The sequence below is a fragment of the Dreissena polymorpha genome, chromosome 1 (genome assembly GCF_020536995.1).
Source record: "Dreissena polymorpha isolate Duluth1 chromosome 1, UMN_Dpol_1.0, whole genome shotgun sequence".
Taxonomy (NCBI): domain Eukaryota; kingdom Metazoa; phylum Mollusca; class Bivalvia; order Myida; family Dreissenidae; genus Dreissena; species Dreissena polymorpha.
This window is the reverse complement of record NC_068355.1, coordinates 39,686,618-39,712,333: the sequence shown is the minus strand read 5'-3', so window position 1 is coordinate 39,712,333 and position 25,716 is coordinate 39,686,618. Positions and strand designations below refer to the sequence as shown.

The following is a 25,716-nucleotide window of genomic DNA, read 5'->3' as shown; positions in this document are numbered from 1 at the left end:
TCCAAGCAATACGAGTTAAAATGTTGTCATCTTGTTTTTAAAGATATTGGCATCCAGAGATTTGAACATATTGAAATAATTTGCTTAAATAAATTTAGGAGCAATCTCAGTTAAATTTCATGCACATATTGGTTCCTCTTTAACACCCAAGAGAAAAAAATATTTTAATTAATCGAAGAAAAAGATACGATGGAGGAACAAATATTTGTTAAAAAATTAAGCTTGCATTCTAAGGAAACCTTTTATGTAAATATCCAATTAAAATTGTTTTTTGTAAATAAAGGAAATGGAACTGTCTATTTGCTGAAATTGGCTGTAAAACAACATGTTAGTCCTGTACCTTGCAACAAGCTGTGTGAGTTTCCTGTAGCAGTAGTCAACCAGATCAAGAACATTGTCCTCTGTAGCCTCGCACACTTCTCGATAGAACATAGTTGTCTCCAGGAGGTTAATTACCGTCGCCTCGTGGTATAACTGTGAGACAATACTTTGGAAATTACTGTTGCCTAATCATAAAGCTTGAATGGAAACAAGAAAACTTTCAAGAAATTGCTAGCAACTAAATGGGAATATCTTTGAAGTGGCTGTCACCTATTGATACAACTATGAGGGAAAAAACAAAAGAATTTTGGTGAAGTTATAGTAATTTGGCAGCAATATCTTGAGAAATAACGGTAATGCAGGAACAATCGGGACACAAAAGGCTTACAAAACAATTATGGTGTTGTAGTTTTACCAACTCACTCATAGTCAAGGTAACACAACCATTGAAAATTGTTAACCCAAAAGTACACATCTCATGTTAAAAAGAGTTCATTAAAGAATGAGCATGTTGCTGTGTGATTACAACATGAAGCTCACAGAAACGTTCAAGAGACATGATATGTTAATTCAATGTATTACTTACCACCATATAAAGTGGAAATGTTGTCTTTGGTTCAAAGCCATCTATGTTGAGGATTTCTGAGAATATCTTCTCCTTCCACACTTCCGTTGCCAGTAAATCATATATCAGCACAGATAACTGAAAGATAGACACCAGAAATACAACATTATTTTTAATCCCCAAAATTGGAAAACTACAGCAATTTTCCCATCAGGTTAATAAAAAACCAAAATCAAGCATTTCTGCATTTATTTTTTGCATAATCTGAGCAATAGTTTTCCTAAAACCTTAGAAAAAATGTTGAAGGCTTTTAAAAGAAAAAAACGGACTTGGGTGTCAGTCTGCCTTGTTAATCTTCATTTTGTCAAAATAAGTTAATGAAGGTGAACATGTATGCACATCTGTCTGGAAAATGGATAAAAAATCATGCTGACAAAAAGTCAAATGTAACTTTCTTGCCAATTGTGAATTTTGGTTCATGTGTTCATGTATAACTGTCTCATGTTTTGAAGGTTTTGGAGCAAGCCCAGTAGGGTCTCAGTGTTGTAAATTTGTATTGGTATAGAGGATATCTGTTTTACTTTATGCACATTATTTATTTTGATACCTTCCGGATAAAAGAACTTAAACAAATTATTTATAAATATTCATTCCAATGCTTGCAAGTGGACAATTATTTAATTAGCTAAAAAAGCAACATTAAAAAAAGCAGTTTTCCCATTTGCTTACATATTAAACTTGTTAATGTATGTATGTATTTGTATATATCTTTTGACCTTGCAGTCAAGGATTATCCATGAAAGTGCAAGCACTTATTTCCAATGGAGTCCTTTGTTTTGTTGAAGATCGAGACAGCAAGCAGAAGAGACAGTATTGAGATACAAGGAATCTATTTGGAGCATTTCTGAAATTGCCAGTGCCCCGGCCAGGAATTGAACCGGGGACTTCTGGAATGGTAGACAACAGTGTAACCACTCGACTACCGCACCAGCCATTAAACTGGATATCTGGGTGGATGATAACCTCATGATATCTAAATACTTAAACTTATAAGGTCATTAAACAAATTGTGCATCCAGCATCACTGAAATCTGTTTCATACACCGACTGTTTGTTGGGAAAATACATTTTAACTGTCGGAAACCCAAAACTTACAATTACGCTGATATTTCAGTTAAACCTATCATTGAAAGCGTATCATTGATATTTCAGTTAAACCTATCATTGAAAGCGTATCATTGATATTTCAGTTAAACCTATCATTGAAAGCATATCATTGATATTTTAGTTAAACCTATCATTGAAAGCGTATCATTGATATTTCAGGTAAACCTATCATTGAAAGCGTATCATTGATATTTTAGTTAAACCTATCATTGAAAGCGTATCATTGATATTTCAGGTAAACCTATCATTGAAAGCGTATCATTGATATTTTAGTTAAACTTATCATTGAAAGCGTATCATTGATATTTCAGGTAAACCTATCATTGAAAGCGTATCATTGATATTTTAGTTAAACCTATCATTGAAAGCGTATCATTGATATTTTAGTTAAACCTATCATTGAAAGCGTATCATTGATATTTTAGTTAAACCTATCATTGAAAGTGTATCATTGATATTTTAGTTAAACCTATCATTGAAAGCGTATCATTGATATTTCAGTTAAACCTATCATTGAAAGCGTATCATTGATATTTCAGTTAAACCTATCATTGAAAGCGTATCATTGATATTTCAGTTAAACCTATCATTGAAAGTGTATCATTGATATTTTAGTTAAACCTATCATTGAAAGAGTATCATTGATATTTTAGTTAAACCTATCATTAAAAGCGTATCATTGATATTTCAGTTAAACCTATCATTGAAAGCGTATCATTGATATTTTAGTTAAACCTATCATTGAAAGTGTATCATTGATATTTCAGTTAAACCTATCATTGAAAGCGTATCATTGATATTTCAGTTAAACCTATCATTGAAAGCGTATCATTGATATTTCAGTTAAACCTATCATTGAAAGCGTATAATTGATATTTCAGTTAAACCTATCATTGAAAGCGTATCATTGATATTTCAGTTAAACCTATCATTGAAAGCGTATCATTGATATTTTAGTTAAACCTATCATTGAAAGCGTATCATTGATATTTCAGTTAAACCTATCATTGAAAGCGTATCATTGATATTTTAGTTAAACCTATCATTGAAAGCGTATCATTGATATTTCAGTTAAACCTAACATTGAAACCGTATCATTCATATTTCAGTTAAACCTATCATTGAAAGCATATCACTGATATTTCAGTTAAACCTAACATTGAAAGCGTATCATTGATATTTCAGTTAAACCTTTCATTGAAAGCGTATCACTGATATTTCAGTTAAACCTAACATTGAAAGCGTATCATTGATATTTCAGTTAAACCTAACATTGAAAGCGTATCATTGATATTTTAGTTAAACCTATCATTGAAAGCGTATCATTGATATTTTAGTTAAACCTATCATTGAAAGCGTATCATGCATATGAGCCCCACTCTGAGAAAACTGGCCTTAATGCATAAAGATTCATCCCAGATTAGCTTGTGCAGTCTGCAAAGGCTAATCAGGGACAACACTTCTCCCTTTTATGGAATTTTTTTTCATAGGATGTCTCTTCTACACAAAAATCCAGTCATTGCGAAAAGTGATTAGCCTGTGATTGACTGCATGTGCTAATAACTTTACGCACACGCATTTAGCCCATTTTTACCAAAACTAGGCTCATATTATCAGTTGGAACATTTACCTTATCACACGAGATGAGGAAATCCTTGACAAACTCATCTTCCTGGTTGCTGGCATTCACAATTGCCTGCATGTTGAGCTTCTCTATTACTTCATGTTGAACAGACCACCTGAAAATATACAGAAAGTTGGTTCTCCATATTTTTTATTATATCCATACGTAAATGCCTTTAAGGTTTACAGTTCATATTTGACAGGTTTAAGAAAATGAATTTAACAGTAATTTCTACTGTTTTTATTGGGAATTAGTCTGGTACCCAGCAACTTTTGCATTTTTAAACTTGCTTAACAACCATATTCACTGCCTGTGTCAGGGCACACATGATTTTGGTGTTGAAAATTACCCATTACCCTTAACACATGTCTCAGTTGTTGTATACACATTTGATATAATTAGTACTCATAGTGTTATAAAATAAAACAAATAATATTTATATGACTTTTGCTATGTGTACTGAAGATGTAACAAACTCTTAGTGCTTTTCTCCAAATCACTAAAATCCTTCATTGGGTAACGTGACGAAAGCAAAACACTACAGTTTTTCATTGGATTAAATGAAGTTTGCTGGTAACAATCCTTGTTATGATTGTAATGTGAAAGCACTGAACGTGAACTTCACATTTTCCTTGAACTTGTCAAGATATTATGCTAAAGTAAGCATTTCAAAAGGCTGCAAAGTTTCACCAAGTACTATTGGGTTAATTATGCTGTTTACAAATACTTGTTGTTTAATATTTAATACAAATGTGTCTGCACTTTTAAATGAAAGATTTACCTTTTTTTTAACACCGAGTACTATTGGGTTTAATAATGCTGTTTACAAATACTTTTTGTTTAATATTTAATACAAATGTGTCTGCACTATTAAATGAAAGATTTACCATATTTTTTAATCACCATGTACTATTGGGTTTAATAATGCTGTTTACAAATAATTGTTGTTTAATATTTAATACAAATGTGTCTGCACTATTAAATGAAAGATTAACCGTATTTTTTAAAAGAACAGTTATCATTTTATATTACACTCAAACCTATTTAACTGGCGGATTGGGTTAACTCGCCGTATTTCATTAGTGCTCTCTAAATTTTGTTTATAAACAAACCTGCGTGACCTTCTTGTCAAATCTTACAGAAAACATCTCTCGCTGCCGGTACAAATCGATTTTCGAAAATTAAATGTGGTAAAACTCAAACTTTAACAATATTTGAATTCTAATAGTTTAATTGATTTTCTTAACGAATAAAGCAGACAGTGCTTGAAAATAACTGTGATATTTATTTTATTTGATGTGTTAAATTCCATATATTTAAATTGTTATATACGTTTTTTTTATTGTTACTTTGAATGATACATGTATGTCAGATCTTTGTTTATTCATGTTCAATTTAATATTAGTGCTGTTTAACCTATTTACCGCGAATCTACCAGGTGAAAAAAGAAACAACAATGGCGGACAGTGATGTTGTTTTTGTTCCTACAAAAGTTAATATTGAAGGAGTTTTCTCATAAAAAGGCCATCATCCAATAAAGTAAAGTAGAATATGATCATCCTTTAAATCATTTATATGATAAAAGAAGATTGTTTCTAGACGCGAGTGAATATTCCTTAAGTATTGCTAGTTCTTCTTGAATGCTCTGAGCTTTTATGAGTACATACGTACAGCCCAGGACCCGGAGGGTCAAGCGGGGAGTTGGATTATTGCAACTAAAGTATCGTGAGACTACTGTGTTGCAGGCTATTTTAGAATGTTAAAGAATTGTGAAAGTCAATATGATAGCAATAAACTGATTTATGTTTTTTTATCTGGTTTGTGTAAACAGAGTCCAGTAAAATATGGTTTGGTTCTTAGTTTAAATTTCATAAACCAAAGTCCTGTAAGATGTGTTTGTCTTATGCATTGATCCTTGTTACCAACATAGGGATCTGGCACACAAAAAAATTGTATATGATATATAATATATAGACAAGGGTTTGAACATGCCAAATAGGCAGAATGTCACACATTCAACAAAAGTTCAAATTACAAAGTCATTATCGTTTAAAATTTATAAACCTATATATAAAATTGTAGCTACCGTAATTACTCTATGTTTTCGGACACTCTAAGTTTTCGGACACCCCTTTTTTAAGGAAAAATCATTATTTTTTGTGACTCTTAATTTTTGGACACACGAGTTTTCGTCCATAATTAATGTCTCGAACTTTTCGGACAGTATATTTTACAGCGCCTTTTTACCAAATTTCGGTCCTGTTTTCGATATCTAATAACTCTTCGATCATGGGGTTTTACAACCAGATTAACATCATAAAACATGGCAGGTGCATGCCTGAGGGCAACGGACCATTACATTTGCATTATTGGGTAAATAACCTTGCAAACCGGTATTAAACAATGGTTTCGCCCGATAGCATAAGCGTTATAATGACAAATACCAGGGGTAGTGCCAATTAACAATTCAATTATCTACCGCAATGGTACTACCCATTCTCAGTAAAATAACTGTGACAAATACTTAACGCTTCTAAGTGTGATGCACCATATTGCAAGTTTCACGAACAATGGAAAGTGTAAGACAACAACTATCGCAAATGAGCAAACAACGAATTCATAGTTTGCTTTTTTATTGTGTTAATTACAGGTTCATACTAGCGAGTATCGGTACATCACATGTTCATCTTTGAACTCATTGGTCAAATTACAACCTTGTAGTAACTTTTTGTCAAATAAATTAAACATTTAAAAGTATTTCAAATGCAGTGCAAACATATAAAACTGTAATTTATACTATACGGCATGGTATTTTACCAGCGCGTGCTATTACCGATAGTCGTTGATACAATTGACGCTATTTTCGGACACTTCAATTTTCTACTCTAAGTTTTCGGACACCTGTATTTTGTGAATATTTTTCGTATCTAAGCTTTCGGACACGAAAAAAATTAATTATGTTTAAGTGTCCGAAAACATAGAGTATTTACGGTAAATATCATCTGCAAACGTTGGCCATAAACAAATTTGCTTCATTTCAACTGTTAAGAATAACAAAGTGAAAAATCGGACGAAATTGACAGTTTTCGCTAGGTAAGACAAAAACCCGCACTCCGATCTAACCATAACCCTTCGTGTAAATGCGTGCTTACAAACAATACAATCTCAATTTATCGGTTTATATTGATGAAAAAGAGTTAAATAAACAACTTACCCATAAAAACTTATTCCAATACAATCAGAATGAGTTAGTATTTTTCATTTAGTTACATCCATTCCGTGAAAGTAATCAGCGGTCGCCATTTGTCAAAGCGTCGTTGTTGTTGTTGATTGTGCCTGGCTCTGTCAGTGTAATTCATTGCTAAGCCAGGTTCAAGAGCATGAATGGCGACTTTCGTTTTCAAGTAAATAAAAAAGGGTTAAACAGTTGTTGCAAAGAAAATATAAACTTTTGGAATTAGTTTTGAGGGGTTAGTTGTTTATTTAACTCTTTTTCATCAATTTTAAGCAATATATTGTGATAGTATTGTTTGTAAGCACGTATTTACACGGATGGTTATGGTTAGATTGGAGTGCGGGATTATGTCCTACCTAGCAAAAACTGTCGATTTCGTCCGCTTTGTCAGTTTGCTATTCTTAAACGGTTGAAATGAGGCCAATTTTTGTATGGCAAACGTTCGCAGATGATATTTAGCTACAATTGTATATGCACGTGTATAAATTTTAAACGATAATGACTTTGTAATTTGCACTTTTGTTGAATTTGTGACATTCTGCCTATTTGGTTACCAATATATAGCATGTTATTTTGTTGCCTTTTTTCACAAACAAACATTAATTCCAAGAGCTACAACACATTAAAAGGTCCATAAGCCACTGGGTCCGTGGTTATTAATAACCCTAGATTATTTGTTGAAATAATTTCCATGGTTACGCAAAATGCCAATATTCATAATAACACAAATTGATAAATTTTCACTCACTGTGGGCCTCCGATATCCTTCAATGCGTATTGTTTCAACGATTCTACACCTGCCTCAGCCTCCACCGGCATTAAAACTTGACCACTACCTGCAGAACTCATGTTGTTCGTGAATTTTCTAAATGTGTCTTTCCTACACGCGAAAACTTGTTTATTTTCTGTAGGTGCATTTGCAAAATCTTTGCTACGCAGTAATAGCAAATTAATCCGTGTTGGTTACATACCACTTACAATCGGCCGTCGATGGCAAGATCGATTGCATACATTTAATTGATATTCCGCATTCCCCCACGTTTTTCCGCATGCTTCTCTTATAAGCCGGATGTTTTACAAGTGTAAATAGTATTTAGGTCCACGTGACGTTCTCTCTTTGCTGGGACGAGGGTTGGTTACGGGAGCCAAGATCCTAGTAGATTGGTCACCTCCTCTAATCTATCGAATACTCTATATAATATAGATTTAATTTATATTATAGTCAACGGAGTCAACGGTTATATTCAACGGGGAACCAGTTAAAGATCCTAGGTATTTCAATGGCTGGGTAATCTTGGTTATCATGATTTATGTGGCTATTTTTAATGGGCTTTCCTAAATAATAAAACATCATACTATAAAACGCTTTAAAGTTTTTTAAATTTGTATATGTAGTCTAAATGTTGTTTTGTTTGGAATTTTTACTTGTTCGTGGGGTGCAGGTGGTGGTCTTATATTACCACTTTGAAAACACAAGTCATCGCACTTAACGTGAATATTTTCACAATTTTTACTTTTCAAGCTATGATTAGCCTAACTACTGCAATTGTTGGTGAACTAAAATTGACTCCAACCAGAAGAACAAGTTATGTACTGAAAAAGCTTTCTTGAAAAAAAAATCAACAACAATATCAAAACTATTTGACCCTTGTCTCTAAGATATACATGTATTACCGTTCACTGACATTAAACGCATCAATATTTTTGCTTTAGTTAGAGGGTGACATATTTGAATGTTGTATGTTTAACTCCATCACCGACGCAGCGGTTTAAGAAGTATGGAGACATACTTTTAAGTTCGTTCACAGTTTTTGATAAATATTTACCTTCGGTTGACGGTAAAACATGTATCTATTAAAGTACTACAAATATGCCATCATCATCATGATCATCATGATCATGATCATCATGATCATGATCATCATCATGATCATCATGATCATGATCATGATCATCATCATGATCATCATCATCATCATCATCATCATTATCATCATCATCATCATCATCATCATCATCATCATCATCATCATCATCATCATCATCATCATCATCATCATCATCATCATCATCATCATCATCATCATCATCATCATCATCATCATCATCATCATCATCATCATCATCACCACCACCACCACCACCACCATCATCATCGTCGTCATCGTCCTCCTCCTCTTCTTATCCTTATCATTATCGTCTTCGTTATCGCAATCGCCATCGTCATAATCATCATCATCACCATCATCGTCGTCGTCATCGTCATCATCATCATCATCATCATCATCATCATCATCATCATCATTATCATCATCATCATCATCATCATCATCATCATCATCATCATCATCATCATCATCATCATCATCATCATCATCATCATCATCATCATCGTCGTCGTCGTCGTCGTCATCATCATCATTATCCTCCTCCTCCTTTTCCTCTTTCTCCTCCTCATCATCATTAGCAGAAGCTGCGTCATCAACAACAAACAACAGCAATAATCCCGTCCCTGGACTACTCGAAATGTCTCTGTAAATAATTTATAAAAGACTTCAAAGGATTTGATTTGCGAAATACGGCTTTCAATATATAAAAGTCTTATTAGTTTTAGTTAACTCGACCATTAAACGAAACACATTGTAATTTCTGTAATTCGACTACATGTAGTTGGGTAATTGAGATAAATGAGCGTCACTTTGTAAATGTAATTGTGTGCTTCATTTTATCACTGATTATCACATAATACAGATGCATCTGCGCGCCGGATTGTCCCACATGCTGATGTTAATGGTTTGCCAACTTAAACAACCTACGCGAAAACCACTGGCTACGCCACGTGAGACACCTTCACCTCGGATGACTTTTTGGGTTCATTCGGCGGTCAAGCGTCTGTGGACGAAACCGGTGATCTATTGTTATAATTTTAACCGACGCTTCGTCTACCAACGGTGTTTAAATGCAGAAGATAAGTTTGCGCTTTACAAAATCTCAATACAAGTGATATTTGGATGTACGTATGAAACAGAGTTATATACACTAACATGTACATGTATATCGTTCGTTAAATAGGGCAAGGTGAAAGAAATGTAGGGAAAAGCATATTTATGAGTACCAACAAATAAGAATACTTGAAAAGCTTGTGGAAAAAAATAGCGATTCACAGCATGTCATATGGTATGAAATGTTAAAATAAAGTAGGGGTGCTGAATGTTGTTCCGGTGTGATCTAAATATCAAAAAGGATAATCGACACTGGAAATAAATTCAGCTTTTTTCATATTTTGGTCCCGATCGGACGGATTACGTGTTATTCCTGAAACAATGAAAGACAACGCAGCGGGCTTACTTCCATTCAGGTGTCCATTATTAATCTGTCTAGAAACTTAATTTTTTAAATATGTTGTATTATAATTATCGAAGTAAAGAAGGCTATGCTATTGTACAACAAAATGCGAATTTCAACAATATTCTCATTTACAAACAGTATATGAATTGTTTGATATAATAATACACACGGCTAATCAACAAATTACAATAATATAACAGATAAAAGATTATTTTAATAGCGGACATGGATAGCACATGATTATTGCAATTGTTAAACAGGTAAAATGCAAAACGTATGTTTATAGAAACCAATTCTCGCAATCAAAGGATCAGTTTAAACGCAAAGAAAGGCAAATAGCCTCTTTTGACATGAATATTTTCAAGATTTTGCAACATGCATACTAATGATCATACGTTTGTTCATTTACCAGGATTGAACCATTGACAAGTAGCCTCATTTGTCTTGTTGCCATAGTGATGTGGTGTGTGGTGAACAGCCCTATAGAACCTCTTCCGTTTACGTAAGTACTTCATTATTTGAAAAGGGTATAATTAATAACCGATGAATAGTGTATAAATGGTATGGTTGTTGATCAAGTGATTTTTTAAGGCGAGACAATTCGCACAACGCAAACGAAAAATGATTTAAGATGTGTAGCCGCATGGAAAGCTAAATTTATATATATATATGTACATGTGTATTTGTATATTAATATATTTACATATTTATAAATGTATATATTTATTTATTTTATGCTTTCCGGTGGTTTATAGAGAAATATCAGTGAAATAAAACTGGCATTTCACTGTTTGAAACAGTGACAAATAACAGTGAAAAATAACGATATTTTCACTGTTTTTCTGTAAAAATGTCATTTTTTGACGAAATGACGTCATAAATCCAGCGAAATTATCCAGTTTAACTCTTTTATAATGTAAATAAACGGTGAAAAAAAATAAAGAAAAAAAGAACATTTGTTGTATTCGATGGATTATCGATTTTAATTCACTCGTGATCATAAAAAATACATATTTTCACTTGTAGTTGCGCCATTCGTGAAAATATTATTTTATATGATCACTCGTGAAATAAAATCGACATTCCATCGAATCCAACAAATATCCTCTATATATTTAAGGTTTACCTGCCGGGTTTTCGTTCTTCAAGCGACCGATATACAACGGTTTTTTTTTAATTCAGATCGATGCGTTGGAATTACTTTAGCCCAGCATGGAACGGAAAAGAGCTGTTGATTGGCTAATTATCGACAGTAATGTAAAATATATATGATAAAATTACGAGTTTAGTATGAACCAACTAAAAGTTAAGCCATTTGAAATTGGATTTTTGTAAACCACTCAGCTACGGGATTACTTTTTTATTTGATGATTTGATGCTGAGGATGTTCTTTGTCTATCGAAAAGCAGAAAGTGCAATCTGAAATTACTAGATAATCACGTAATTCGATGGTAAAACCCCCACGAGGTATCGTATTATTGCCGGTTGTTTATTAATTTCATTGGAAGATTTCCCGCACCGCTACCGCGTCTTGAAGGTCCTCTGAGAGAAAACAAAGCTCTACAAGCCGCCGTTCGGCTGTTTGAGGGGCGAATTCTCGGACCAGAGTCATTTGCAGTAGATGAAAATGGTACAACTCGTTTACAAATTGATTACGATTAAGAATTTGTGTTATGACAAATAAGTGTTAAACCAACAAGTCCCTACGGTGGCATAGAGGTGACATTCACTCCTCTTTTTTCTATCTCGTGGCCACGAGTTACCTAAGTCGGGATCTCGAGATCTCGAAATAGGAAAAAGCACTCCTCTTTTTTTCTATCTCGTGGCCACGAATTAGCTAAGTCGGGATCTCGAGATCTCAGAATAGAAAAAAGCACTCCTCTTTTTTCTATAAAAGAGGAGAGAATTTTCGTTATCTCAAGATCCCGAGTTAGTAAGCCAATCAAATTTTGCGTAACATGTGTAAATATTCTGTACGCATATACATAGCTGGTCAAAGCAGGCAAGGCTCTGATATAAAATAACATACTTCTATTAGTACTACTATGACTATTACTACTAGTGCTGCTGCGGTTGTTGTTGTTGCTGCTGTTACTACTACTACTACTACTACTACTACTACTACTACTACTACTACTACTACTACTACTACTACTACAACTACTACTACTACTACTACTACTACTACTACTACTACTACTACTACTACTTTAATGTTAAGTCGTGTATCTATAATCGCCAATCAATAATGCTACATATGTAATTCAGGCACAATTTACACGGGTACCGCAGATGGGCGAATCCTATCAATATACCGTATTTCAACGAACAAATCCAGTAGCAGCGAAGAGCAATTCGACAAATCTCCGCACCTAGTGGTTCGAACTGGGTTGGCTCACCCGCACTGTGGACAACCCCACATGGAGGAGCAATGTGGTCGACCGAAAGGCATGAAGTTTGGACCGGATGGATATTTATATGTGGTTGATTCTTACAAAGGACTTATTAAAGTCGACGTGCACAAAGAAAAGATGGAGACGCTGGTGTCAAGTGAAGTTGGTATGTTCTTTATTTTGCAAGTTATGTTTTAGCAACAATGTGCCAATGTGTTATAAAGTATAACCAGCTGAAACCAATACAATATTACTTCCACAGTTGCAACTCAGCTTCAGCATAATACAAAGAACTATTATATTGAAATGATAGCATATAGTCATTACGTTACCGTCGTTTCATTAAGTAAGGACGTGCTCGGCCCTGACTTAATTTACTTCCAAGAGCGTTATACATAAAATTAAATACAAATCATTATGTCCATAAGTTGCAGGAGCGTAATATTAATACGTATGAATGATCTTTAAAACCACCATTTTCCTACTCTTCAACACGAATGACATTTTAACTATAAGCACCATATTCTGTTCCAAAGACATATTGCGCAAGTGCGAGTGTCTGTCGGATGTTTTTTCGGGGATTTCAATATTCGATAAGAGGAAAAAAGGACAGAAAGCCTTTCAGGATGTGACGGGCTTTCTGTTCGTATTATTACTTGATCGGCATTACAACGGATAGTCATACATGTGTACTTTTCGCCTTCGTTATTCAGGTTGCGACGGACTTCCGTTTCGGTTTCTGAACAGTCTTGATATCGCCCCTGATGACGGTATTTATTTCACTGACTCCACATTTAAGTGGCAGCGGCGAGACTTCCGATACGCGGTAAGAGTACTTTAAAACATTGCTTGTCAATGCGACATCATATTAGAGAGTTTCTCCGGAAGGACACACTTCAATCTTACTGCTTTTAAGTATTTGCATGGTAAAACTGGAGCATTATCACCAGATAAAGTGTTTATCGATTCAATGCATTTGGGCTTTAGTATTATATAAATGATTTTATGTTATTTGTGTCGTTTAATAATCAATGTTTTGTTTTGCACTAAACATGTTATTGAGTCATTAAAATGAACGTACACAGACTTTGCCCATATTGTGCAACGCGAAAGTTACTGAGGAATGCACAGTACCCTATATTCAATTTGAATATTTGAGAAAGAAAACACATTTATATTCGGTCAATGTAGGTTCTTGAAACCCGTCCAGACGGCCGATTGTTGCACTACGATTCGACGACAGGAGTTTGCCGTACGGTCCTGTCTGGCCTCTATCTAGCCAACGGACTGACGCTGTCACACGACAAGACGTTCATCCTGGTCAATGAAATGAGCGTAGCTCGAATACGAAGGTACGCCTGGTGATTGTTTCGCAGTATACTACTTTTTATTTTTAACATCAATATACATTGTGAAAGTTTGTTTTAATTAAATGCATGCTTATGTGAAGTTTTTTCCCTTTAATAACGGTCTTGTTTAAACTCGTGTTGTGATGTAACGTAGGAGTAACTTTTATTTATTAAACTAGCATTTATCAATCAAAGGGTAAAATAAAAATGGTTAATTGTTATTTAAAGTGATATTATGGGCATCTAACAGTTTATAGGTGTCTATCGCAACCGTTGTTTATTTTGGGGGTTTTCACTTCATATACACTTATATTTGTTAATGCAGCATCAACATACTAAAACAATATCCCGAAAAGAGAAAATAATTCATTTGAATATCAACCGTACTTTCGTTTGACAACTGATCATGCATGTACGATTTGAACCTAAATTTAGTTTTAGTGCAGATTCGTTCATACGACACAAAGACACAATTTTGTTTTACGGATCATTTCGGCTTAGAGGACTGCGTGGGTCATGTTAGAATATCGAATATAAAATATATTATTTATAAACAACTGGTAGCCAGATGAGTTGCAGATATTTGGCCGGTAACCACATTTTAACTAACTCTTTTGACCTGTTAATTATTTTCAGCTCAATTCAGCAGTGCAAAATGCCCATGCTATCACTTTAAAGTCCAGGCAAAAAATAATCACGTATTTAATGTAACAATAATTACTAAACCATCATTTACATGGACTTAGATGTTCATAAAAAGTACTTCTTAATCAGTAATCAAATTACTTATATCAAACACAGTGGGTTGTTTCACCCGCCATATACATATCTAACATATTGTAGTATAATTCGCACATATTTTTTGTTTTACACCCGAGAACGTAAAACAAACTTATCATTTCTATCGAACGTGATTGAAAAGGCTGCTCTGTTAAGACTCAATATACGCGTAAATGAAAACAATCTCCTTCCAAAAAATCAGTCAGCCTACAGACAATTCCATTCTTGTGAATCTGCCTTATTTAGACTAGTCAATGATATACTCGAAGGTATGGAGGAACAAGAGGTTACAGCACTTATCGCCATTGATTTAAGTGCTGCCTTCGATACAGTCGATCATGACATTCTACTAGACGTGTTGCAAAAACAATACGGTGCATGTGGCACGGCACTAAACTGGATAGACTCGTATCTTCGTCCAAGAAGCTGTCGCATAAGTGTTAATTCAGCTTTATCGGCGGCACGTTCTTTGGAGTGTAGTGTCCCCCAGGGTAGTTGTCTTGGCCCATGGCTCTACCTGACGTACGCTGGAACACTGTTTGATGTCGTTCCTCCCTCCATCACAGTCTACGGTTTTGCAGACGACCACACCGCAAACAAGCGATTCAAACCTACATCTTCTTCTGTTGAAAGAACTGCCATTCAAGAACTTGAAAGTTGTGCACTCGTTATAACAACTGATGAACGAGAATAAACTTAAAATGAACGCATCAAAAACGGAATTCATCATGTTCGGTAGTAGACCCCAATTAAATAAATGTCAATCTAAAGAAATAGATATTGCTGGTGACACTGTTAAAGCAGAAAAATGCATACGGTATTTTGGTGCATATTAAGACGAAACACTAAATTTTAAAGAACACGTCAAAATTAAGTGTCGTAAAGCTATGTACAACTACCTTAAAATCAAAAACATAAGGAAATACTTAACAAAAGAAGCAACAGAAATACTTGTTTTGTCTTTGGTAATATCCCATCTGGATTATTGTAATCGGATCTTGTATGGAACAGCTCAATGCGAAATAAACAAAATGCAACGTATCCAAAACATGTGTGCCAAATTGGTACTCGGCCGACAGAAATATGACAGTTCAAAAGATGCTTTATATGAACTTCATTGGCTACCAGTAAAGGCAAGGATAACATTCAAATTACTGGCCTTCAAGTATAATTGTTCTGTTGGTCACGCGCCAAAATACCTTACAGAACATTTAAAAGAAAAAGTACCAGCACGTAACCTACGATCTACCGTCTTGTATAACGGATGTTATGATGTGAAACGCACAAAGAGAAATAAACATTCTTGGACAGGAGTTTCGGAGTTGTTGGTCCGAAACTGTGGAATGACTTTCCATCAAGCATCCGGACTTCCGCCTCAATAGACATTTTCAAAAGGAATTTGAAAACATTTCTCTTCAGAGACTTTTACAACCTATTTTAATTTGAATACCTGTGTTTAAAAAAAATCGAGACTCAGTTGTACGGACTTATTTGTCGCTAGGACTCGGAGGACCAAGAAATTAAAGAATTGTGCGGGCTTCTTTTGCTCGAAAAGGATATTTATTGTACAAGTGACTGGTAACCTCGAATCATTAGGGCTTCTTTGCTCAATGATTGAGTTACATCAACCAGCTGTCTTTTAATCACGCATAGCCCCTCTAGTTGTGTCTTATAGTCACACTGTATTTTTAACCTTCAAGTTGTGTCTTGTAGTCACACTTGGTCAGTCTGTGTGTGACTTTTAGTCACGATAGTTCAAATAAGGTTAAAACCCAAAAGAAGTGTCCTTAAAGGTGACAGGTGACTAAAAGCTGTGGGATCCGACAGCCAGAGTACAGAAATATCCTTTTACGTATCATTTTAGTTAATGAAAAACAGTGTCTTTATGTTGCCAAATATTTGCTCATAATATCATTTTAATTATTGTCTTAACCCTAGTTATGTCAATTTATACCATAATATTTTACTTTTACTGTGTTTTAATAGTGTAGCCGGTATTGTTTTATCGCTTAAGTTTCACACAGCATTATTATTTATCTCACACATATTTAGATCATTAATCCTTTAATTAATGCTGCAAAATATTATCAATACCTCTTATTTTTTATCAATTTTATGTACATATATATGTTTTGTACAACGCTATTGAATATTATTATATAAATAGGCGTTTCATCAAATTAGCAAGTTTCAAGTTTCAAGTATTCTGTTTCAGGTATTTCCTATCGGGTAAAAAGAAGGGCACGTCTGATGTCTTTGCTGACAATCTCCCCGGGTTTCCAGACAACATCAAGCCAAACTCGAGGGGAAATTACTTCGTAGGAATGGGCTCGGTTCGGTTCAAAGGGTCCAGCCCCATAGGTTCATTTTTGGATCTTATCGCTCCATATCCATCATTGAAGAAGTTCATAGCAGCAGTAAGTCCATATTCGTTTTTAAAAGTTGAAATTACTTAAAATGTCTGTTAAAATAATAACAATTTTATATAATTTCAAAATTAACCGTTTCTTGACAAGCAGAACTTAGTCCATGCAAGAAATAATTTCATTTAAAATAAACACAAAATGCAGCGATTTAATCAAAACATAACATTTTTCTTATGTGTAGATAATGCCTCTACAGGCGTACAACGTGTTCATGCCAAAGCACGCATTAGCGGTCGAAATCGATGACTCGGGGATAATCGTAAACAGCCTGCATGACCCGGAAGCTGAGACCATTGCAGCCGTCAGTGAACTATTTGAGTTCAATAATACGTTATATATTGGCCATTTTCAATCTTCGTATCTTGGCGTGCTTCACATGAACGATTTAAATGAACAACGAGGTGCTTGCAATGAAACGTGAGGATCAAATTAGATAGCTTGACATATGTTGTGGAAATTAGACCTATGGGCAACGTAAAGAACATGCCTGACTGTGCGGCCTCTCGTCAAGAATTTACAGGATAATTTCTTAGAACACTTTGATAACGAAATATCAGAGGAAAAATGAAGTTCCCAGTATTTGCACGATATATTTCTAATGATGACTGTTAACGGAAGCTAATTATTCACCTATTTATCCCAAGAATGCTTTTGCATCGTATTTATTGTAGTTGTTATGTATGTGCATATGATTGATTTTGTAGCACGCTCCTGTTCATTTTCGACACATATATATATATATACGTGCACATATATTCAACATATTAAATGTCAAAGCGTAGTCTTTGTATGAAATATGGTGTTCCCAGCGCTCGTGTTTCTGACAAACGATCTTTAAACTATATATTTCTACGTTGTGCAAAATTGCTATTAAGTACCAAAGTGTTAAATAAATATGTACCATAATATGCATAAATTTTTTAGTGTAATGGATATGGTGTCCGCCTAGCGACCGGGAGGTCACGGGTTCGATCCCCGCTGTGGGAGCGTTCTTTCGATCTCCCATATAGACTCCAAGTACTGGTTCTAGGCCCAGGAAACGGACTCGAGAGCATTTCAAATAAGTAGGAATTACTTTCTATGCAATCGAGCTAAAATAAATAGGTTTAAACTAAACTAAATACATTTTTTAAGCTGAATTATTGTGAGCCTTATGCTTTGTCTTGAAGTTTTGAATTCATTCCATAGGATAATTCTATTGGAGTTTCATTTTGATTATTGAGAACGCATCTCAATATGCATGACACCTACACATGCCACGAACATTTGCATGACTAACGTACATAATAGCGCTCATTGGGTCATTGTCGACCTGCAATGGCCCACAAGTCACCCGGGGTGATTAGAAGCCGATTCTTGTCACCCGGGGTGACTTCAAGCCGATTCTTGTCACCCTAGGGTGACTTCAAGCCGATTCATGTCACCCTGGGGTAACTTCAAGCCGATCGGGTGACTAGAATCGGCTTTAAGTCACCCTAGGGTGACATGAATCAGCTTCTATTCACCCCGGGTGACTTAAAGCCATTTCAGGTCGACAAAGATCCAATGAGCCATAATAGCATTAACAAATCAGCAGCTAGGAAATGTTCATGTATCCAATGCCAGTTAGAGGATCGTTAAATAAACAGAGAGATCTTTCCTTGCAAGGAAAAATTGCCACATAGCTGACATACAGATAGAAATATGAAAGGTATCAGGAAATATCTTTCCAATTAATCTACTGAGACATTAGTGTATGACCGTGTTCATTTTCATATTCGTGTTCGTACCGTTTTACGAATCAATACAGATACATTTTATTATTATTACATACCAGTATGACCTTACTCTGAAGTTGATTCTTGCGCGCGGTTAATCGTCGAAAGCGCTAGCAGGTAAAGATTAGTGTCGCTAATTGGGTCATTGTCGACCTGAAATGGCTTGAAGTCACCCGGGGTGACTAGAAGCCGATTCTTGTCACCCTAAGGTGACTTCAAGCCGATTCATGTCACCCTGGGGTAACTTCAAACCGACCAGGTGATTAGAATCCGCTTGAAGTCACCCCAGGGTGACATAAAGCGTCTTCTAGTCATCCCCTGGTGACTTCAAGCTATTTTAGGTCGACAATGACCCAATGAGTTTAGCGCATTGGGTCATTGTCGACCTGAAATGGCTTGAAGTCACCCGGGGGTGACTAGAAGCCGATTCTTGTCACCCAGGGTGACTTCAAGCCGATTCATGTCACCCTGGGTGATTTCAAGCCGACCGGGTGATTAGAATCGGCTTGAAGTCACCCCAGGATGACATGAATCGGCTTCTAGCCATTTCAGGTCGACAATGACCCAATGAGCATTAGTGAAAGAGTATCTTTACAAATTCTTTTACTGATGGAATTTTGAAAGCGCATTCATTCCGGAACTGACCAACCAACATGCAGATTTTAAGATTAAGTTATTCCTATATAGCCCATTTAAAACTACTGATAATGCGCGGACACATGCGATCTAACGACTGAGCACATTTCTGTGTTCAAAGATATAGAACAAACCTGGCTGAAAAACCTTTCTCTATTATTGGACCAACTCGGTGAAATGCCTCCTCAACATGACGTGCATCATAGACGAAGGACACTATAGTATTTTTCACAAGTTTCTTTTTCATTGCGAATGCAAGGAACGATTTATTGTTTTTGGCATTTAAATTGTATACACTTTAAGAAAATTATTTGTAAAGCGCGACAGAAAATAAGAAGGGATAGAGAAATGTTTTTTTTGAAATTTTTTTATTGCAAAGTCTGGATATAATTCAAATTTCGAAACACGCATGATTGTTGAGAGGAACTTGTAAAAAATTAAAACGCTAAAAGCAGACATTATAATAAATAACAGGAGCAAAACGGATCTGCCAGCGAAGCAAAATAAGAAATTGATGTACGGAATCGTTCAACACGCGTAAGAAGAAGTTCCCGAAAATCATGCCGGCTTGTGACAACTGTCTTCAATAAACTTTCACAAAGATTGTAAATTTTGTATAAAAAAGATCCTGCGTATTTTTTGTATCTTACAGAGAAATGTTAAGTGAAGAAGATACAACAATTAAATTATTTGGCATATAAATTTATAGAAGCTACTACAGGTTGTGATTTAGTTTGATCAAGGGGCGTATATTGTTAAATTTTTGTAAATTATTAATATAAATAATTAATTTCAAGTTCAATGTTACTGCAGGAGAGAAGGTCTCATAAGGAAAATTGTTACAGCTGAATATTTTATACATTTTTAACCAGTGTGACTTCCTGTGCTCGGCTTCTTTTCACCGCAATTGCCTACTTTAAAACCCAATTCACCACGTTTCATACAAGCTAGAAACTTGTGAGACTACAAGAGAAACAAGTTAGCACGGGCAACGGAACAAGCATTGTGAAGCACATTTTGTCTTCAAAAGGACACAGCATGATTTACAAGTTTATAAATTCGCAAATTGGATAATGGCGTCTACTCGGACTTTTTTTTATAAACGTTGTTTTATTCTGCGTAGTTTATGTTCATATCAACTTCATGTCAGTTAAGAGGTCTTTCTTAATTATATTGCGCAGCAATGGAATGTCAAACGCTAGCTTCCGTTTTTCTAGCAATAACCACTAAAACGGTTCTTTGTAAACTGATTCACTTAAATTATTTTCTGTGCCCTGGATGGTCAAAAGCTTGTTTCCGTTTTTCGTGCAACAAACTCTTCAACGGGTTTCTTGAAATTGATAAAATATTACAAAACATTCCCAGACTCAGGTCAGGAGAGTTGTAGTCAACAAGGAACACTACTTATTAGCGAAAATAGTCGACAATGAATCGCGTGTTTTTTCTTGTTGTCTGGATAGCACCAGTTTGTTTTGCAGGCAAGTTCTTTATTAACCATTTTTACAGCTTCGTAAAATACGTGTCTTTCAACATGCCTGAAAGCAACATAATGGTTTGCATATACAGCAGCAAGAAAACTTTCTAGTGATATATGTTTTCATGTATCATGCATTTAAAATAAATAAGATGGCCCGTAACAATACAGTAGATATAGTTTTTATATCTACGTATTAAGTATTAATTATCATTATCAGCATAAAGGACGCTTACAAACAGTTAAACACAATGACGTTATTACGTCACGTTAAATTATAATGGAACTAACCGGTAAATGATGTCTTTACATTTAATGTTTCAACAGTTTTGTGTCACGTAAGCATATGTATCAATATTAAGTATGGGTTTCATTTTAGAATTTTCATTAAAACTGCCAAATAAGGCAAACAACCTTACCAACAACACCAGACATTTGTTTAGTAGATTTTCATTTATAATTTATTATTTAACAACTTTATTACAGTAATTAAATTTCGTAATACAAAACCACGCATCATTACTTCAAAAGTATACATGTCTGTTTTCTTTTCCGAATATAAGGTAAATGGACGGAATGGCAGGATGCAACCCTGTGCACCGGTACAAACTGCAGGAAGGATGTTGAAAATGGAAAAGTAATAAAAAAAGATGGAGAAAAGTAAGCATAAAGCATATATAAAACAACATAATATTTAATTCAAATCTTCCAAGCACATGGTCTTGGCAAAATATGCGGCATCAGTTTTAAAGACATAGACCAACGATAATGCTTTATTGTAATATGTAAATAAAAAGTTGGTTTCCACTTCCCCGATCCACCCTTTTTTCCGATCATTTTTGCTGCATTCGATCATTAACACAAACTCAACTACAATAACAAAATCGACTAAAGAAAGATGGTTAAATATATATATGAAAGGTTTCTGTCATTGAACATATTTAGTGGGAGATAATTTAATGTTAATGAAACGAAGTTTTGCCGTCCTACCTACCATTAATCGGCGACGTCTGCTGAAACAAAACATATTTTGAGGCCTAACTCAAAACATGATCGGCACTATTGCGCAAACTTTTTTTCTGAAAACCATAAGTTTAGATACGTTATAAAAGAGATCTTTACGATGCAATATTGTGAGTTTGTTTGGTCAAAATATGTTAAACCTACATAGCAAAACTAGTTTAAAAAGTCAGACTTTTATGAACAATCGTCCGTAAACATTCTATTTAGAACAATACAGTTTAATGGGGACAGCACTCGGTCAACATTTAGGTTTTCATCTAGAGTCAAAATTGATTATTATGTTATTTTCACAGATATTATTAAAATTACTAGTATGTGTTGAATTTCGTGATAAGCTTGTCCGGAACCCATGTTTGAGGGATTTCAGTAAAAAGATGCAACATCGTTTATAAAATTCAAAACCGAATGGCCAAAATAAATAAACGATGTTAAACAAATGTAAAATTATTCACATCATTCAAGTTCTTCATGAATGCGGTGAAACTGTGCATTTTGAAAAAAAAATCTTAAGAAGTTTGATAAGTTAAAAAAGACATTGACTCACGTTTATGATCTAATATTTTGAAACAGCCAATTATTAACGCATGAGGTTTAATGCGGCAGCCAGGATTAGATGTTTCAGCACACACTTGCTGAATACACCAAAAAGTTACTGATTAGGCACATTTGTTAAATACTTAAAAAAATCAAAGATCTAAGGTCAACTTTTCAATGTAAAAAAAACAAACACATAAACATACTTTTATCGTAATTGGACACTGTAAGTTTACATGACAATCTTCTGGTGCCAGACGATGTTATTTTCAAATTAAAATAGTTAATGTAAAATTGGACAGGCACATTAGACCAAAGAAAGAATATAAACCTGCAACAAATCGCAATCGAAACGAATGTTACATTTTTACCATCTTCTAGCATTGCCTGTCTCCAAAAAGGTCTTAACAATAATTTGATAGGAATATGCTGAAAATATCATGTTTCCATGACAAACAGCTAGAAAATTATGAATGTATGCACACTAACATGACTATTAAGTCCTAACAAGGTTGTGTATTTCGATTAGGCTGATCGATCCTTATTTTAAGTTCCCATCCTTATCTTCGTTTTCGGTATTCTTGTGTGAGTTTTCAGTCATTTTTGCTACATTGTACTTCCTTTTCTATTCGCAAAATGAACTTTCATATAACAAAAAACATTTAACCAAAAGATATTGAATTATTTTTGTCTGTGAATATCATTTTTGAAGCGGGAAATAACTTGTCTATAGTAAACAAAATAAGGAAAATGTTTGACTGTTCTGTTGTCCTATATTTTTTTGTTTTAATTTTTTCAGTCTTATAGGTAAACGTATACCTTGTTTACAAGAATGATAATCACCGAGGCACCTTTTTAACTGGATTATGAATATGTTAATCTGATAATTTGCATATTCATGAATATTTACGAGAACCTTAACTTTCCCAGTGTGGTTTAGTCTAGGTTAATTTGTGATTTCAGAAGAATGCATTAGTTTACATTTAATACACTGAACGTTTTGTTTACATTATACTATATCGCTACTAATGAACAAACACTATTAAAGCAGACAGTGGTTCCGAATCATATCCTAGCAATCTATTACAGGGTACAGTTTCGCCACTGCGAACGCGCCGATGAGAATGATACCACGCCGGTTGCGTACGTCAAGGCCGTTGGACCAATCAGAACGATCAAGTGCGAAGCTCCAACTAACGAAAGCTGTGCCGGTTAATAAACAAAGCATTCGTTGTGTAAAAACGGTCAAGGGGACAAAGAGGTAAGGGCAGGCCGCCGGAAACACTCATATAAGCTAATTGGGGCAGAGCGGGTTTTTTGGGACGGAGTAACGTGCGGCGACTCCTAACTACTGACGACGACTACTACGACGACGCCGACGACGACGACGACGACGACGACGGACGACGTACGACGACGCCTGATCGACGGACGACGCACGACGACGGCGACTTACGACAATCAACGACGACAGACGACAAACGCGACCGGACGGTGCGACGACGACGACGACGATCGGCACGACGACCGAGACGCACGACGACGACGACGCTACGACGACGACGCCGACGACTACTACTACCTACTACTACTACTACTACTACTACTACTACTACTACTACTACTACTACTACTACTACTACTACTACAACAACAACAACAACAACAATAACAACAACAACTACTACTACTTCTTCTACTACTACTACTACTACTACTACTACTACTACTACTACTACTACTACTACTACTACTACTACTACTACTTCTTCTACTACTACTACTACTACTACTACTACTACTACTACTACTACTACTACTACTACTACTACTACTACTACTACTACTACTTCTACTACTTCTACTTCTACAACAACAACTACTACAACTACAACTACAACAACTACTACTACTACTACTACTACTACTACTACTACTACTGCTACTATTACTACGACTTCTTCTACTTCTACTACTACTACAACAACTACTACTACTACTACTACTACTACTACTACTACTACTACTACTACTACTACTACTACTACTACTACTACTACTACTACTTCTACTACTACTACTACTACTACTTCTACTACTACAACAACAACTACTGCTGCTGCTGCTGCTACTCCTCCTTCTCCTCCTCCTCCTCCACTACTACTACTACTACAACACCAACAACTACTGCTGCTGCTGCTACTCCTCCTCCTTCTCCTATTACTTCTCCTCCTCCTCCTCCTATTACTCCTCCTTCTCTTCCTCCTCCTATTACTCCTCCTCCTCCTATTACTCCTCCTCCTATAACTCCTCCTCCTCCTCCTCCTCCTATTACTCCTCCTCCTCCTCCTCCTATTACTCCTCCTCCTCTTATTCCTCCTCCTTATTTTACTCCTCCTCCTCCTTCTATTACTCCTCCTTCTCCTATTACTCCTCCTTCTCCTATTACTCCTCCTCCTACTACTCCTCCTTCTCCTATTAATCCTCCTCCTCCTATTACTTCTCCTCCTCCTTTTACTCCTCCTTTTACCTCCTCCTCCTCCTCCTCCTCCTCCTCCTCCTCCTCCTCCTCCTCCTCCTCCTCCTCCTCCTATTTCTCCTCCCTCCTCATATTACTCCCCCCCCCCTCCTATTACTCCTCCTCCTCCTATTACTCCTCCTCCTCCTCCTATTACTTCTCCTCCTATTACTCCTCCTCCTATTACTCCTCCTCCTCCTATTACTCCTCCTCCTCCTATTACTCCTCCTCTTCCTATTACTCCTCCTCCTCCTTTTACTCCTCCTCCTTCTATTACTCCTCCTCCTCCTCCTATTACTTCTCCTCCTATAACTCCTCCTCCTATTACTCCTCCACCTCCTATTACTCTTCCACCTCCTCCTCCTATTACTCCTCCTCCTATTACTCCTCCTCCTCCTATTACTCCTCCTCCTATTACTCCTCCTCCTCCACCTCCTATCCCCCCTCCTCCTATTACTCCTCCTCCTATTACTCCTCCTTCTATTACTCCTCCTATTCCTATTACTCCACCTCCTACTACTCCTCCTCCTATTACTCCTCCTCCTAGACTCACCTCCTAGGACTGC

The 25,716-nt window shown here is 35.6% G+C and overlaps 3 protein-coding genes across 6 annotated transcripts in view; 2 read left to right on the top strand and 1 right to left on the bottom strand.

Moving 5' to 3' along the window:
* The window catches only part of LOC127865019 (zinc finger MYND domain-containing protein 10-like), a 46,361-nt gene extending 38,494 nt beyond the window's left edge, over window positions 1-7,867 (bottom strand). The window contains exons 1-4 of one of the 2 annotated variants that reach the window (XM_052404873.1): window positions 7,661-7,867; window positions 3,684-3,792; window positions 908-1,024; window positions 341-474 (exon numbers count right to left, since the gene is read on the bottom strand). In XM_052404873.1, the coding sequence (XP_052260833.1) occupies window positions 341-474; window positions 908-1,024; window positions 3,684-3,792; window positions 7,661-7,761 (461 nt within the window). In that variant the 5' untranslated portion in view covers window positions 7,762-7,867. Of the gene's footprint in view, window positions 1-340; window positions 475-907; window positions 1,025-3,683; window positions 3,793-6,891; window positions 7,027-7,660 lie in introns of those variants that run through there. The other variant, XM_052404874.1, reaches the window with a different exon arrangement.
* LOC127865020 (adipocyte plasma membrane-associated protein-like) lies at window positions 6,894-17,989 on the top strand. Of its 3 annotated transcripts, none has more exons than XM_052404875.1 (9): window positions 6,894-7,147; window positions 9,664-10,270; window positions 10,673-10,762; window positions 11,769-11,890; window positions 12,529-12,819; window positions 13,367-13,479; window positions 13,845-14,005; window positions 16,998-17,199; window positions 17,390-17,989. In XM_052404875.1, the coding sequence occupies exons 2-9, from the start codon at window positions 10,236-10,238 to the stop codon at window positions 17,627-17,629; spliced, it is 1,254 nt and encodes a 417-aa protein (XP_052260835.1). In that variant the 5' UTR covers window positions 6,894-7,147; window positions 9,664-10,235; the 3' UTR covers window positions 17,630-17,989. The 3 variants fall into 3 exon arrangements, with proteins under 3 accessions (XP_052260835.1, XP_052260836.1, XP_052260837.1); XM_052404876.1 differs by having other exon boundaries at window positions 6,896-7,147; window positions 9,664-9,819; XM_052404877.1 differs by lacking the exon at window positions 9,664-10,270 and having other exon boundaries at window positions 6,896-7,147.
* A 3,736-nt stretch (window positions 17,990-21,725) lies between these two features.
* Window positions 21,726-25,716, top strand: part of LOC127869137 (uncharacterized protein DDB_G0271670-like) — a 13,386-nt gene continuing 9,395 nt past the window's right edge. The window contains exons 1-3 of the mRNA XM_052411492.1: window positions 21,726-21,735; window positions 24,843-25,017; window positions 25,163-25,348. Of these exons, the coding sequence (XP_052267452.1) occupies window positions 21,726-21,735; window positions 24,843-25,017; window positions 25,163-25,348 (371 nt within the window). The remainder of the gene's footprint in view (window positions 21,736-24,842; window positions 25,018-25,162; window positions 25,349-25,716) is intronic.